This window comes from Chiroxiphia lanceolata, chromosome 3, assembly GCF_009829145.1.
Source record: "Chiroxiphia lanceolata isolate bChiLan1 chromosome 3, bChiLan1.pri, whole genome shotgun sequence".
Classification (NCBI taxonomy): domain Eukaryota; kingdom Metazoa; phylum Chordata; class Aves; order Passeriformes; family Pipridae; genus Chiroxiphia; species Chiroxiphia lanceolata.
This window is the reverse complement of record NC_045639.1, coordinates 53,277,528-53,293,983: the sequence shown is the minus strand read 5'-3', so window position 1 is coordinate 53,293,983 and position 16,456 is coordinate 53,277,528. Positions and strand designations below refer to the sequence as shown.

General features: G+C 38.8%; 1 protein-coding gene across 1 annotated transcript in view; it reads right to left on the bottom strand.

The window, feature by feature from the left end:
- The window catches only part of TIAM2 (TIAM Rac1 associated GEF 2), a 168,764-nt gene that overhangs the window by 4,099 nt on the left and 148,209 nt on the right, over positions 1–16,456 (bottom strand). The window contains 9 exon segments of the mRNA XM_032682222.1: positions 648–706; positions 2,423–2,531; positions 3,628–3,746; positions 5,090–5,269; positions 5,850–5,958; positions 6,702–6,822; positions 7,096–7,220; positions 7,591–7,659; positions 9,109–9,288. Coding sequence (XP_032538113.1) covers positions 648–706; positions 2,423–2,531; positions 3,628–3,746; positions 5,090–5,269; positions 5,850–5,958; positions 6,702–6,822; positions 7,096–7,220; positions 7,591–7,659; positions 9,109–9,288 — 1,071 coding nt within the window.

The following is a 16,456-nucleotide window of genomic DNA, read 5'->3' as shown; positions in this document are numbered from 1 at the left end:
ATTGCTTCAACTTTTAAAACCATTTGATTTTAATGGATAAAAATAATATTTTGCATATAAATACTACTAGGGAACAAGTTTCCCATGAAAGAACGTGCAGACTGTTGATCAACAGACTACATTAATCATGTAGCTGCTGCTCCTGCTTTTAGAGCCCCTCCATCTGTTACAATAAGCATGGTGCAGTACATCACTGTTGGTACTTGGGATGTACAACTTGCTACCTGGTTTCAGCAGTCCAGGTTTGTAAGTGGGGACAGAGAAGGTTATGTTTATAATGTCACTTTTCCTTTCCTTCCAGGATGATTGAGGGTCTATAAACCAAGATCTTTCATCTACACACTGTGTTAAGGTAGACCATCATAAATGCCATCTGGAAGAATTAATGATTTCTACATGGCAGTGTTTCATATTCCACCTGACAAAACTAACATGGGGCTCACACAGAGAAGATGCTGCTGCTTACTAAATAAAAAATAAATATTTATTGCTACACAGATACTGAGCACTTCTTGTAGCTGGGATAGCCAGAATTCCAGCCTAGTGAGGGAAGGTGACGTTTCACTTGTGTCTTCACCTTCAACACCAGTATCTCACATTGCAGTAGTATCATAAACACCCACCACCTACATTGATACCAGACTTACCATTTTCTTTTTAAGTTTGTAGTTCTCCTTATACACCAGTATAACAGCCCTCTTAAAAACTAAAAAAGATAAAAAAAAAAAAAAGGAAGACTGTTAGTATTTTCATTGAATTATTATACCTATAACTATCTTGGAAAAGCTGATTATTGTAGTCATGGGAATGTGAGGGATGAGATAAGCAAACATTGAAAAGCACTTGCCCTGTGTTAAGATGACAATTGGTTTTTCATCCTACACTTTCATGCAACGGCAGTATTTTTCCTCACATTTTGTTCCAAACATTTAGGATGAATCAATTCTGTACATTTATTCTGAAACTACCAGCAAACTATCTCCTGTAAATCTTCACATAAACGAATACAGTAGATGTAGATTACACAGAAAGTTTCCTTCTGTAATCAGCGGACACTTTCAAGTGTAGTGAGGGGCCTATACCAAGAGAGCGCTGTGAAAAAGGACACTAAGTCTGGTCTTCCTGCAGTTCAACATTGGATTAATTGGAAACTCAGACATCTCAATTCCTACTTTCCTTCTGCAGGAGTTTTCTGGCTTCCACAACATCCAAGCGGAGTGTCTCACTAATTTTATCTATCTTTCAGCCTTCAGGGAGATGGACATGTTTAGTGTAATTTGTAAGGAGGAACAGAAACATGGGGGCATTGAAGTTGCAGGTGAACTGAGGGATGGCTCTTCAGGGCAGTGCTGGATCCCAGACTGGACTCTAGGCCAGAATCAGCTCTATCCCTGCTCATGCACATTTCCTTCCAGAGGAGAGAGGGGCAATAGTATGAATTTGAGTCTTGTCTCTACATGAAGCTGGGATGCAGCCATAGCAAAGCACAGCACTAACCCCAAAGCTTGGCAGCTTTCTTCAGTTATACATACTGGATACATTTTCTAGGCTGCCTGCAGGGTGTTTGAAGTGAGAATAAAATTCAGTTTCCCAAGTGGCAGACAACCAGTCCAAGTTAAGCGTCAGGCCAGAGTCCTTTCATTCGTACATGTCATGCTGGGAATTGTCCAGCATAGGTGGATCACCAAGAAGCTCATCCAAGGAGCCTGGTAGGTAGTTTCTGTTTGTTCTGTTCGAAGCATCCTCTGCCCTAACTTGGCATGCTTCCCAGAGAAAGGGAGAAAGATAAACTTGTCTGAGAAAGAGAAACATGTCTGTCATCAGCTTGGAGTTCTTTTGTAGGTATTTATTCAGTGAAATATTAAAATAATGTTTTTTAAAGAAAGGGACGAGTGCCTAAGATATTTCACTGAAAGATTTAATTACTTAGGTAATGAGTAAATGATTAATTGTTATATCTATTCTATTAAATGAAACTCTTGTTTGTATGCTCTCATTTCCACATTTGCTTTCAGGTTAAAAAATCTGGATGGGGATTTCAATGCAGTAGCTGTAAAACAGAAGTTAGTCTGAATTCACAAGAGCAGAATAAATCGTGGTTTTCCTACCAGCTTCCTTTGAAAGCCTCATTTAACAGATTGTTCTAAAGATAATATAGCCTCTTGAAAATCTCTGATTTCTGTAGTTTAAATATAGGCAAGACAGCAGCTGCAGGTGGCTCACAGAGCAAACAGTACCAGCAAGCCAACAAATAGAAACTTTTCTCATGTTAGGAAATACAACTGTGTATTTTTCAAATATAAGTCCACCCCAGATATCACATGGCTACAGGGAGCGGGGCTTGGGGTTTTTATCCTGTGAGACGGTTTAATGTGGTAATCTTTAGATTTGAAAGAGCAGAGTCATTAAGGAAGGCACTTACCAAACACTGTAAGTTCAAGGTCTTTTCTTGCTTTGCCCAGTGATGGGAAAGGATTCAGCCAAGAAACTGTAGAGTGCATCAGAAGTTCTCCCATTGAAAGCTCTGTCACCTGTATTAAATTATAACAGTAGATAATATAAATAAACAGCATATAATATAAAATGTTCAGGAGTACATATCAGTAACTTTAAGGATCTGTTTTCTGTATTTACTCAATGTACAGAAAGAGATCTACAATTAGCAGGAAAAGTGTGAGTAATCGCCCTTTTTAAAAGAAGTAACAACTTTACTAACTAATAGCCCCTAAGTTATGGAAGCTGGATAGAAGTTCTTACTATTAATAACTTAGAAGAATATTAAATTGACCTAATAACCTGTCACTTACATATAGCCAGTTGTGAACTGGCTGATTTAGTAGCTGTAAGTATAGAGTAATTAGTATTAATGACACTGCCAATGGCAGAATTAATGGAGGTCTTGTACTCTGAGGCTCCTTTCTTCTGGGGACACAGCGTAACTGAAGAATCTCACAGGCTGTCAAGTTTTGTTTCCCATAAGTGATGAGAAACCAGGTAGCCAAACGGAAATAAAACAACTGAGCTGACATCTCTCATATCTGATATCCAACTTTACAGATTTGATTTGCTTAGTGATTGTTTGATGTAAATGGCTAAGTGGAGACCTTGCTGCCCCAGTTCTGGGAGATGAGTGCACACAGTTCTGTATAACTAATGGGTTTTGCTCTGACAAATACCCATGGATGCCTCAGCACTGGAAGTGTAGAGAATGAGAATAACAGATCTTAATGTGAAACCCCTTGAATTGTCATTTTCATTTATACGGGTGAAAAAATATCTTAAGAACTTAAGAACTGTACAGCATGAAATCAAAATGCCTTAGGGCATGGATAATCTTTGCAACATTTTGAAAAAAGAAGGATTTTTCCTACTGAGAACTATGTCTAGTCCTGCTTGCAATTCATGTCAGTCCAGAAGGCGGCTCTGGCAGCTGTCTGAAAATTTTACCATAACCTACTGACAAAAAGAAACTTGACAGGCAGATACAAAACAGAAGTCGAAATATTAAAGGAGAATGGAGGAAGCCCAGCAAAAGTAAGTTTCCAAAATTACCTCAAGAAGAGATGGAACCCCAACAGCAAGCTGGATAATGCTTCAAGATTCAATAGAACATGTTTCTTCTCTTACCTCTTTTTCTGTTCCACTTTGATCTGAAACCAGTTGGTCAAATACAGTGCCATAATCTTCATATATTTTCTGCATCTCATTGATGTGACTTGCTACTTTTTCCATTGCCTTTAGTGCTTCTATAAGGTTTAAAAATTTTATAGACAGCTATGTAATTCAATTGTATTTTCTAAACATGACGTTTCTTTAATTGAGTTCCCCTTGAGGCAGGTAAAATAATGCTGTCTACCCAAGCTCTGGTGAACTGAATTTTAGCTTTACATCAGTGCTTTCTCATAGTAGTAGAGGGAATACTTCTTGATCAGAGCAAGTAAAAAATGCTCATCTGGTGTCTTAACTGCCTAAAAAAGGTTGCAATAAGCATTCCACTGACAAGCCTCCAAATGTTTGAATATGTATAGCAATAAGATAGTAACCACAGTTAAATTTTGCATCTTATAGATTTAGGGCCACTAGGATTGCTGAAGTAATCTACACTCATTCTAGAATAAGTTACCTGATGAGCTGTAGGAGAAAGAAATTGCTTTTGTCACCACAGAATGGACAAAGTTCCTCATGGACTGTATACATGAAATTAAATGCTAGTGGTCAGATTTTGTTTAAGTTTTGGGGTTTTTTTGCAAGCAAGTGTCACTAGATTACATTAGATTTTGTGTTAATTCAGAATGGAATTGGAAAAGGGTACTTCATTTCATCAGCTCTTAATGCTGCAGCCTTTTAGCAGTTTGGCATCCGTCCTGACCTGAAAGTAAATCACCTCCAGCTTGTTTGGGCAAGGGAACAATATCAGCAACTCCTTTGAAGCCAGTAACAGCCTCATGACTTTTTGCTGACAATGGATTTTTGCCTGAATCTATTTTGTGAAAATGACAATGGATCTATAAAATAAATGTCTTGATTTTCATCCACCAGGTGCTGACAGACCTGAACTGGAATCTGTCAGGGTGAACTCCCAAGCATCAGAGCACAGAAAAGCAAGCGCTCTAATGTGTGTTAGACAGATAAGTCTTTCTACATAGAAAGACTGTAAAGCTTTGATCTCCTCTATAGAAGCAAGAGTCACAGAAAAACCTCAAACAAAAAAATTTCCTTCTGTGGTACTCTTAAACTTTGACACATTTCAAGAACTAAATAATAACCACAAGATGGAGCCTTGGTCAGTGTTTCTCAAGTGGGGAAAAAAAGCAACACTGTGACCTGAAATGCTCCTGTGCATGAGGATAAAGACCCCAGTCCTACTTGCCAAGGCAAATCTTGGGCATATCTACTTCTCAAAGGGACTTGGACACACCAGGTAGCTAAAACCACAAAAAACCTAATTATTTTTAAGGAGAGGGAAGGACTTCTCTCTAGGTTTTGACAGTTCTGTGCTATCTATCAGAATGCCTACTTGTATCTTCAGAAAGGGGAGGAAATAAAACTTAACTCATATTCATTCCTGTAGAAGAAAGGAAGAAGTTACCTGTCAAATGATAGTGCTCCTCACTCTCGTTATCTGTCAGAGACACCAGCTCTTTTAAAAGCAGAGGATATTTCAGCACTCTCTGAACAGGCTTTATGAGATATGACTCCAGTGTAGAAGAATGTTGCTTTGTGGGATTTCGAGCATCCAGAAAGGTCTTAAAGGCACTATCTGTTTTGGCTAGATGTGAAAAAAAAGAGTTCATCAGTTGAACATGGAAGTCACAGAAGCTGCAATAATCGGAAAGCATGGAATTACAACTTGAACCCAGCAACAAAACTCTCACCCTTTTCAATAGATGGTTTACAGAGTAGTATACACTATTCATTTCATAATAATTTCCTGCATGATATAACATTCTTAAGGGCTGAGAGAGCAATTTTATCAAGGTGAGATTACTCCTCAATGTAATTTTTCCACTGAACTGCAATGAATGGTAGAGGAAGTAATCCCGAACTTACTCTACCATTTGTGCTGCTTTTTGGAGTCTGGGTCTGCAGACAGCACAAACTTGTGGAAGATGTTTCTGTAGCTATCCAGGCTACAGCCTAGAGGTTACAAAAGGAATCTCATTCTTCAGGTCTATACATACTACAGCAGAACCTCTGATCCTTGTTCTTCCTATTGAAAGATACCTGGCCAGTCCTTGTTTTGTACCAATATTCATTCTTTGATTTACCAAGTTGCAAGATTTTTTACAGTAGTTCACTGCAGTTTGAATTCATGCAAATAAACTACAATAATGAAGACAATAAATTACCTCTCTCAAGAACTTTCTGAACTTTGATGTGGTTTGCACAGAAGCCACTGTACAGTTTAAAGTGGTCAGCATAATACAGAAAGGAGCCTCCAAGGGAAAACAGCAATTTCTGAAATCAACACAATCAGATGTTAATTCTTTGCTTGAATCCTAAACAAATATTAAGGAACATGACATCCAGACTCAATGTTGTGATTATCTGCTATTTTTCTACACATATCTTGTATTTTTTATATGTATATACATACACATATATAACATGAGTATACTACTGGTAGTAATTCAATGATGGTTTTGTATTTTGCTGAGTATAGAGGTCAGCCTACTTAGGCATAGCCTGCAATTTTCTCCTTTCTTCCTGAGCAGGTAACACTGCTGCAGATATTCTGTTTTACTGTATATTTCAGGCAGCACAGGAACAAAAATCAACAGACATGTAACTATGCTGTGCTGGGAAAAAAACATGAGCAATAGGAAGCAAGGCATAAAAGTGCCAAAGCCAGAAGGGACAGTGTAAAACAAATACAGGATTGCTTTCCAACTGTTTTCCTTTTTTCAGGCAGGTGGTAATTACAGAGCACCTCTGATGTTCTTGGATGAAGAGGAGGTTGGGAAGATGTGGGAGGGATTGAATCACAAGAGAGACGTTTTTAGAAAATGCCTCCTAAAGCAAATATAAAAAGAGGAGTCGTGAGGGAGGAGGAGAGCAGCCCTCTCCCCTCTTTTTAATCAATGTTTGCTCCACAAAATGCAGCAAGTGTTTGGGACACCTGCCAGCAGTCTTGCTCAGTCCTGAGCCAGTGACTCCATTTCCCGTTAGGGAAGGTACTGGGTGGTGTTACAGCCATTTACACTTTGTAGGCCCTCTTCTTGGACCTCACATAAGAAAAGCTCCCAGTGTGTAGCAGGTAAGTTGAGAACAGTAGGGAAAAGCACGAGCAGGGCAGAATTCAGCACAGCAACAATAACCTTTCTACAAAAGGAGTTCTGCATCACAAGCACTGCTAGTTTATAGTGTACTCAAAGTCTATTCTGCGTTTTCCCATGTTGCATCTTCTGCTAAGGGAAGATAAAACCATGAAAAATAGCACATATCTTTCATTGCTGAATAGAAGTCTGTAAGCCAAAGTAAAGCTTCAAACATAAAAGCAACCATATGAAACTTCTTAGAGCCAGAAACTTCTTAAAGCCAGATTTTCACAAACATTTTCAGGTACACTACAAAGTGAAATGATGAAGTATTTACCCGAATTGAGATGGTGTTTCCAATGTATTAAAATCTGAGGAAGAAGATATTCCGTCTTCAAGGGTCTCCAAAAACACCTTCTGGAAATCCAGCATTTCTGGCAGACTGCCGAACAAGGACTCCATCTGTGAAAAGCATCAGGCTATGAAGTACAGCACTCCATAAGAGTAGCTTTATGAAAAGTGGACTAAGGAGATGTAACACACAAAGAGGTTGCAAAGGCCACTAGTGTCTTTGTTAATACTTTTCAAAGGGGTTTTATAAAAAAAATCCACACAAAAAGTGAAGATTTCTTAGCAGTTAATTCAGAAGAACAATTATCCTTTAGGAAAAAGAAGTGATGCACACACGAGACAAAAAGGCACTGACTGGTATAATTCCTATTGTTATGTTTGTTGCCTGCTTTTTCTATCATACTCTCAGTAATGAAAAACCCAAGTGCCAAGGTCTTAACCCATAAAAGAATGAAAAGTATGTATTTCAGTTATCCCTCACCTCATCCTGAGTGAGGAAGGTTTCATTTTGAAGGGGTTCCAAGTACAGCTCAAAGAGGCAGCTCAAGTCCTGCAAGAAAGAGTATTTGTTCACTTTTTAGTACATTTTGAAATTGCTCTTTTTGTGACCTTGAGATAGGGTAAGTTTTGGGAACGAAATAGAGATAAAATTAGTTTCCAGTAACAAAATCACTTGCATGTTGTTAGCACTGAAGTTATTGCTAAATTAGACACAAACTGATTCAGTATAATGTTTTTGTTTCATCCTTAAAGCTTTACAGCTTGATTATAACAAATTATATTTTACCCTAACATGAGGAAAAAATGTTACAGATGATGGTTTTCTATTGAGTCCCTCTGTATGAAAAGCAGCAAATGTTTTAATCATGTGTGTTAGACAAACCATATTAATAGCCACTCATTTAAACATCTGTAGTAAAATTCAGGGGACATGTAGTATTTTAAAATCCTATTAGTCAATAAAGTACTCAGTTATGTTGTCAGTGGATGTGATCAAGGGCTTTTTCAGTCACCTCTTCAAGGAACTGGTGCTACTTTTGAAGACTTTAACTATCCCACACCAAATTATGATGTCAGAGCTGGGGCCCCCTGCAGGGCTTTCTGACTCTGAGAAGAGAAACACCAGAAATTCTATGTAGAAGGAGTAACAAGCAACTACCTGAGAACATCACAACGAGTATGTGCAACCTGCCAGGATTTTTCCTGGTGCAAAATTTCATATAAATCAGTGACCTCCATGGTCATGCTTTGTTCAAGTAATTCCTCAAACAGAAACATCAGGACATACAGGGGGGTCCAAGTTCCATAAAGCTTTCTCAAACTTTACAGCATATGGCTGTACCAGTATATTGGTGGATGTACAAAGTGTGTTCTTTTCCGCAAACATTATTGCAGCAGGTGCGACATCTGTAACTATGTGTTTTGAGATCCAGTAAAGAAGATGACTCCTCTGTGCTAAAGGTCAATGAAATCAATGTTTTCATGTTTCTTTTGGCATCCAGTCACATCAGTTTGGGGTTTATAAAAAGAAGAGAGATATATCTAACAAATTACGGACTTACCAGTCAGAAGAGAAAAACATACATGTGATGCGACAACTAACTGGAGTTGTGACTTTTAGCCATTTTCCACGGTTAAACGCTTTTTCTGATTTGTAGGCAACTAATGTTCTTCTACCAGATTTATTTGCATCTTGAAAACTAGGGAAACATTCCCTAAAAGTTTTTGTATTGCAGGTATCTGCTCCCCATAAATTTCCACTCTCCGATGTAACTACAAATTGACTAGAACTAATGCTACTACATCAAACCCTACAGCCTCTGTTACAGGAACGAGCCTGCTGAAAACAACAGGAACAATTAGATAAGCAGACTTTGTAGCTTATGGCCCTTGTTGAGGGCTGGTTATATAAAGATAAGCACGAAATATTAAAGAACATCCACAGTTATGGTCAGCCTCAAAAACAAGGCTGTAGCGAGCCAGACTTTATTTTTTTTACCTTGACATAAGATTTCTCAGTGTCCATAAGTTCTTGGATGACTTTTCTCAATCTATCTGCATCAGAAAGGTGGCGAGCCAGTGGTCGTGGAGGTGGATCCTGGTTGTCCTTCTGTCCTTCCATACTGGTTGCTTGGACTTCTTGGAAGTTCCGGCACAATGCACTGATCTGCTCCGCACTCTGTTAAGTCAGAAGAAAGAGACAAATGCCAATGTTTTCAGAATACAAGCTCTACTACAATTATTTCTAAATTCCTCCAATTTTGATCTTGTTCCAAATTCAGGGGCCAGAGCTTGCCATTGATTTTTGTCTGATGTGTATCTTGATAGTTTTGAACAGCTTTAATTTGTAGCAGATCCAGATCACAGCAGTAAAATTAAATTAAAATTTTCTAGTGATTTTCCAGTGCAAATTATTTTCAGTCTTCAGAGACAAGCTTGTGAGATGCAAAAGATGAGAGAGCAGATATACTTTGATTCTTATGACAGTAGCTTCACACTGTTTTCCATCTCTCTTATTTTGCAACACTCACTGCATCAAAATAGAAAGAATCAGTAGATAAATATATAAGCATTGAGAACAATTCTTTTATTTGTCATCTGCTACCTATATTGTGTTGTGTGTTTTGTTGTTGCTTTTTAAACAATGAAACATGGAACTGAGGATTCAAATTCCAATGTCCTGCGTTGTCAAAAGATGTTCAGATGCTTTCTCTCCAAGTCAACTACATATCAGGATCTTTTGCTTTCAAAAAAGGCAAATGGAAACCTAAATCTTTGAGATTCTTTAGAGGAATGATAAAACGAGAAAAAGACAGAACATAAAATTTTCAAGCCAGATAGGAACTGAAGATAGAACAACAACAGTTAATTTTGTAAGGCAAAGATGGAAGAGAAAAGATATTTCTGACACTATGAAATAGGTGTGTAATTTTCTCTTATATGACCACCACTAATATCCAAGAGCAACTTTTGCAGGCAATAATCTTTAATGCTTAATTTGAAATTATTCCACCGTTCTTTCTTATATAGTATTTCTCTGAAAGCTAAAATATCACTATCATTACCTAATTTTACCTTAACAACACTTGGTATCCACATCTTGATACTACCTGAAATAATTCTTCGGTGCTTCTGTCATTCAGATACTCACTAAGAAACTGGACAGTTGCATATGTTGTGCCATTTATCACCTTGTATTTAGCAAATGCATTCAAATAAGGACTTACATCAAGTGTAAGTCTTGTTTCAGTGAAGGTATCAGGACATGAGTGCATTTCAGAACTGTCTGTAGTAACCTGTAGTAATTTATTCCACATGCTGTTTCAAGTGATCCTTTTTGGGTGGTTCACCACTGATTACCTGTGTAACTAGGTTCACCAACATATTAGGCCATCAAATGAACAAGTGCAAAAGTTATTCTACAAATGAGTTGAGCTATACAAAGCCTTCAGTAGGATGGAGGCTAAATGAACTTGCAATATTTAATCTCAACCATTCCTGTGATAAAACACCTATATGATGAAAATTAATGTTAACATTTCAGATATTTGCCATGTAGTCCATATTACTCTGTAGCTTCACATCTTCCAGTTTTAAACAATGCCACCACTCTAAAAAAATTAAGTTACTTTCCTCACCGATACATGCAACCAGCTTCACGGTTTTGTATAATGACAGCTTGCAGGACTATAAAATTTAGATACATTTAATATTTTCAACATTCAACCCAACAAAATTGAATGGTGTTTGTTGGAATTACAGCTGCACACCGATGAAATACATTTGAAAATCAGAGTCAGCCTGTGAAACAAAAATTAATTAGTGGTTTGGAAATAAATCACAACTTAATTTAGGAAGAGGGTGTGTGTGTATGCATGTCATTTTAAAGCAGCTTCTAAACAGCTGAATGCCAAAGTACTTCAGTTTTTTTTTTTGTTTCTGATGTCAGAAAGGTTTGTATTTGCATCAGAATGTCTCAGATTTTGCACTCTACAGCTCAAGCTGCACGTGGGTGGCTTGATTTACATCAGACTGATCAAGGACACCAAGATCAAGGATGCAAAGCAGCCTGTTGAAAGAAAGTCATAAGCATCATCATCAAGCACAGCTTTACAAGGAGGAGTTAGAAGTCCTCTATTCCTCCTCAACCACCTTCCCATAGAGAGCAGGTAGACTTTGGGGAACATGCTATTTCTACATCTCCTTCAGTTTTGAGGTCAGAGCTGCATCTGTCACCAAGAAACACTGGATAAGAAAGCATATGGAAATACATGATACTTCTCAACATAGATACTTTTCGATCACGTAATTTTGATGTCAGAAATTATTCTGTATAACTGGCCTAATCCCAAAGCACAGGATTACCTCTTGGGTACAGTAAACAAGCACTGATTTTTATAAACTTTAAAATGTTCCTGAAAATACATGCAAATTTGGCATTAAAAATATTGCTCTTGACCTCCCGTGCTGCTCATAGGATCTTGTCCTTTCCTGAAGTCTTGCTGCTCTCTGTCCTTCCCTTTATGTGGAGCTTCCAGACTGCGCAATATCCGGACCTCAACCTTTGTATCCACTGTGGTATTTACATTTGGGTCAAAGCAAGCATGAAATGCTACTTGATCACAAAAGTACTTCACATTCACTCATACCATTGCATGGACCATAGAAGATGCAAGAACCCCTTTTGCCAGTAGAAGCACTTTTCCTTGACAAAGAGCTTAGCATTAATGAGAAACTTCTTAGTAACAAATAAGTACGTATAAAAACAATTCCTGCTTCACGTTTCTTCCCAAAACTCCCTTACCACCCAGGCTGGGATCTCTACCTTTTTCCCCACTGCCCTGGATGCTACTTTCTGCCTCTTACACTAACCATTTCCTTCTCTTTTAAACTGTTTAAAACAGATCTTTTCTAGAAAGACTCTAGCGACACCCTAAGAACATCTCTTTTGTATCTTGTATGTGGGGGCAGGGGAGGCTCAGCCTCTGCCCTGTTACTGGCTGCAGCTGAGATTTCAAAGCCACTTGGGCATTCTGGATGTCAAATTAGAGCTTGGCAATCAAGTGCCCTTAAGCCAAGAAGTCTCAAAAGGAACCCACAGTTGATACTACATATATCCACTGTAATATTGAACTAAGGTAGGAATTAACCCTGAATTTGTCCTGACATTAACATTGCAATGTCTAACACAGGCAGATTTGACTCTCAGATGCAACTGATAAATTCCTTGAGCACACAGCTGCTGCTTTTATTTGCACAAGACCAAGACTGCCTGTACTTAGTAAATGGTAAAAAAAGTATTTATGCCGACCTTTATAGTGTGCAGCTCATTAGAATAAAAACATTTAAATTGGTAAAAAAAAGCCCAGATGACTTACTGTGGACAAGGCTGCAAAGTAGTTGGGTACAGATAAAAGTTGAAAAGAGAGTACAGTGGAAGTAACAAACTTCCTTCAAAAATCCATCACTTGAGCTTATGTATGCCACTTTCAGCAGGATGTATAGGGAGGGGATTGCAAGCAGCTTCAGTTTACCTTTGGCACTGTAGTGCAGATAGATAAGGTTAAATATCCAAAATTCAGACTCACAGTGCTAGAGTAGGGAAAGACAAATGGAGTTTATGCAGGGTTTATAGAAAAAACCCCAAGCATTTCAAGTAAAAGGAAGCTAAGCAGCGTTGTGCTGTTTTTGGCCATATTCAAAGATTTTCTAACAAAGCTGTATAAACCCTTCCACACATCTAGCAGTCAGGGGAAGCAACCACCTGCCCCATACTCTCTCGGCCTCTAAGAAAACAAGGATGTTTAGAAGTAGCCTTGAGAAACAGTTTTGTCATCCCTGCATCTTTGACACTCAGGTCCCACATCCTTTTGTAGGGAGTATTCCCGGTGACTGTGGACTGCCCATAGTAACCTTAGAAGGAAAGTTCCAGTCCACATAGTTGTAACCTTTACAGCAGTGAACCACTGCAGAGGTGCTCAGCTTGTCAGGTGGACATGAAAGCACATTCCATTTGCAATAATACCTGTGATAAGAAATACTACAGATTATTTCCCTAAAGAGAATAAAAGGATAATCTTACAAGGATGTCTTACAGATTTGCTTTGCTCCTTGCAGACAAGCGTATCATCATTTGAGGCTGTGTTATCCTCACCAGAGTAACAAAACTCCATAAAATTAATCAGTGAGAGAGCAGAAGACATTAATCAGCAGTGGCTAAGAACTAGCACAATGATTTCATGGCTACCCTGTGACTTTCTACCAAATGATACTGATGGAGCATAAATGCTGCACAAGGTCAATTAGTGTTACGGTGTCTCTGCACATTGCTATTTACTTTACCCTCATTTATACGTATATGTACTCCATCAGTCTGTCAGGATTTGTTTGAAAAAGTGATGGAAAGGAATATTTTGAGTAGTTTAGAAAACTCTACACAGCTTAAGAAAGACTCCTTAGTGAGGTGAAAACCACGCATGCCCTTTGAAGAGTTTTCAGGTTTCTGTACCATTGTGCAGGGCACTGACCACATCTATGGGGTGGATCACCAGTCCTTTCCTATCCTAAAGAGGAAACCTGGTCAGAAAAATCCTGCAGAAACAGATTAGACTTGTGCCCTCTAGAAATGAACAGCTAACAGCTCAGCTCTGTCTGATATAGGTAATTCAAGGAAGATTGAATGCACTAGTCAGCAGAAGAAATACAATTACATAGAATTTTGAGAAATTAACAACTGGCCAGAGATGCGTTTACATCTCTCACTCCGAGTAAAAGGACATCTTGGAGATGTCCATCAATTCTACTTTGTTGGGAGGTGCTTCTCTCCAGAACAAAGTATAGCCCTAACAGCCTCCTTTTTTTGTGGTTGCAACACTCTATGTACATGTCTGACATCTCCTCAGAGATATAACCAAGAAACATAAAAGGCTAGAAAGTTGCAGGCCTTAGCTTCCTTAAAGACCACTGAAAAAGGTTGCTTTATGTTACATTGTTATGATACAGTACATCACTCCTTTAATTTGTTCACTAAAACTGAAAAATGTCAGCAGTGTTTTACTGAAAAATACCTTGTGGATTTTCACCATAGATGTTCAGGCAAGAGTGATATTCAGCTTTGGAGCAGCAAAAAAGCTTAAACAAAGCTTTTGGAAGCTATAACAAAGCAGTAGCCTCAGTTATCACTTATCTTCTGTTCCTTCTCCTTCTTTACCCAACTTCAAGGCCATTCACTGCTGAAATTTTATGGGTCTGTTTTGTTTCATTGTATCTCTTGCATGTCAATTGAAATGTTTAAAACTTTGCTAAAAGAAGGATATTTTTTGAAATGTCCACTCAGAGACTTCATAGCAATAAGTGAAGCATAGTTAGAGTTATGCTTTAAGGAGGGAGAAGCAACCCCTACACACCGCAGTATGAGATATTGCCATGCTAGACACTACCAGACTATAGTTAGAATTTCCCAATTTCAGGGAGATTTACGTTAGCAAAGTCAGCCTGTTCTAGTAACACAAGTAGATGTCACCAACCTCATTTGGAAATCACGAGTACAATAAGAAGGGCTGATGACCCAATAACTCTTTCTGGACAGCATAAAGGCCTGAGAGAAGGCTGAACATACAGCTGTGTAAAACAGCTAAGATGTAACCCACCTGATGTGGTGCCTGAGCTACCGATATTTCATAGTGGCAAATCTTCCCTCCCACTTGCCACACAGAAAGATGTCCATCTTTCTTCTTGAGTACAAAATACCAGTGGTGACTGAAGTACTTGACTGAAACTCTAGTTATAAACCAAGTCACGCAACATGAATCTGGGCCCAAGAGCCTGCATCGACCAGGTCCTCAGGACTAGCAGCAACCACTGAGGTCAGAGTTGCTGGGCTCAGCTTCTCTAATATCAGTCCCCAGTGACATCTGACCCAACTCACACCAAAGTCAAAAGGAAAACAAAGTAATTTCCATTGCAGAACATTAAATCCTGACTATACAAAATGTAAGGATGTGAGCATTAGGAAAACAAAGAGAGAGGAACCCTAAAACCTCGGTCACAAAAAGGAGACTCTCATCAGGTAATATTAAAACACACAAAAATTTTCCCAAACCCTGATTTTGTGAAAACATTCAGAGTCTTCCTTCCCCATGTCCTTATCCTGATGTTGTCAATTTTATTGCAGAAGGCTCATGTATTTTTCTACCACCTGTGTAACATATTTACAGCCTTCTTATATTTCCCCAGCAATATCTGATTATAGATCATATTTTTCCTCCCTACTTCCACAATCCTAATTTATTTGTGAAAAAAAAAAAGAGAAACAGTTAAAACTTTCATGCTACAGTTACTTCCAAATTTCCCTCAAAAATCTTTTTAAAACCATCCCACTTCTTGTCAAAATATGGATCTTACTTAGTCCTTTCTCTAACAGATGTAAGAAATAACGATTTGCTGGAGCCCAGCAGCAAACAGTGCAGGCAACCAACCCACCCTTCCCTCCTCAAACTTCACAAAGCCCAAACCTTTTCCCATACTGGTATAAACTCACCCACCAACTACATGTTACCAGAATCCATTATTTGATTACTGGGACAGTCACTATTTATCAGGTACTGGCAGCTCGGCACGCTTCTGCAGCCCCATCACCTTAGCCTGATTAAGCAGCACCCCCAGCTTAACCCATGCAGAACTCACCACAGAAAACATCCTGTGCAGAGAGCCGTAAGCTGCTGCCGCCTGCTGCTGGGTTTTGCGAGCCAACACTAAACTCTTAGCTCTGGTTTTACTCCTCCTGAAGGCAGGCATTGTGGCTTGTGAATACAAACTTTGCCAAAGGAAAAGGGCCCTCAGAAGGAAGCCACGAACGTTGTGATCCCCCACGAACACACCTTCTGTCTGAGCTCAGCTGCTCAAGTTTCTCTTTTGTGCGATTAACAAAAATCAAAGGCACTGACAACATCCTAGTGCAACGGGGTTAAGCAGTGTATGAGAGCACAAACAGACCTGCCATGCCTCCCTTTATTGCTACAAATACAGGGAAAAGGTGCCAGATGAGGGGTTTTTTTATATCTTGATGTGAGTGCAGGACAAAGTGGAGTTATGGCAAGGGAAGATGGGTTTAATCTCCCTAGAAATATACCTGCCTCTGTGCCTGTGAAATTTACTGCATAAACAAAACATCAGGTGCTTTGAGAAAGTTAGCCAAATACCTAAAATATCTAGAGGGTGCTGACTGCCCTGAAGGTCAACATGAATTATCAATAGACTGATGATCTCTCAAGGGTATATGCTGCTAAATGTTGTGGCATACAAATACTTTTACAATGATAAAATGAAAAACAAATAGGCAGGTCTCT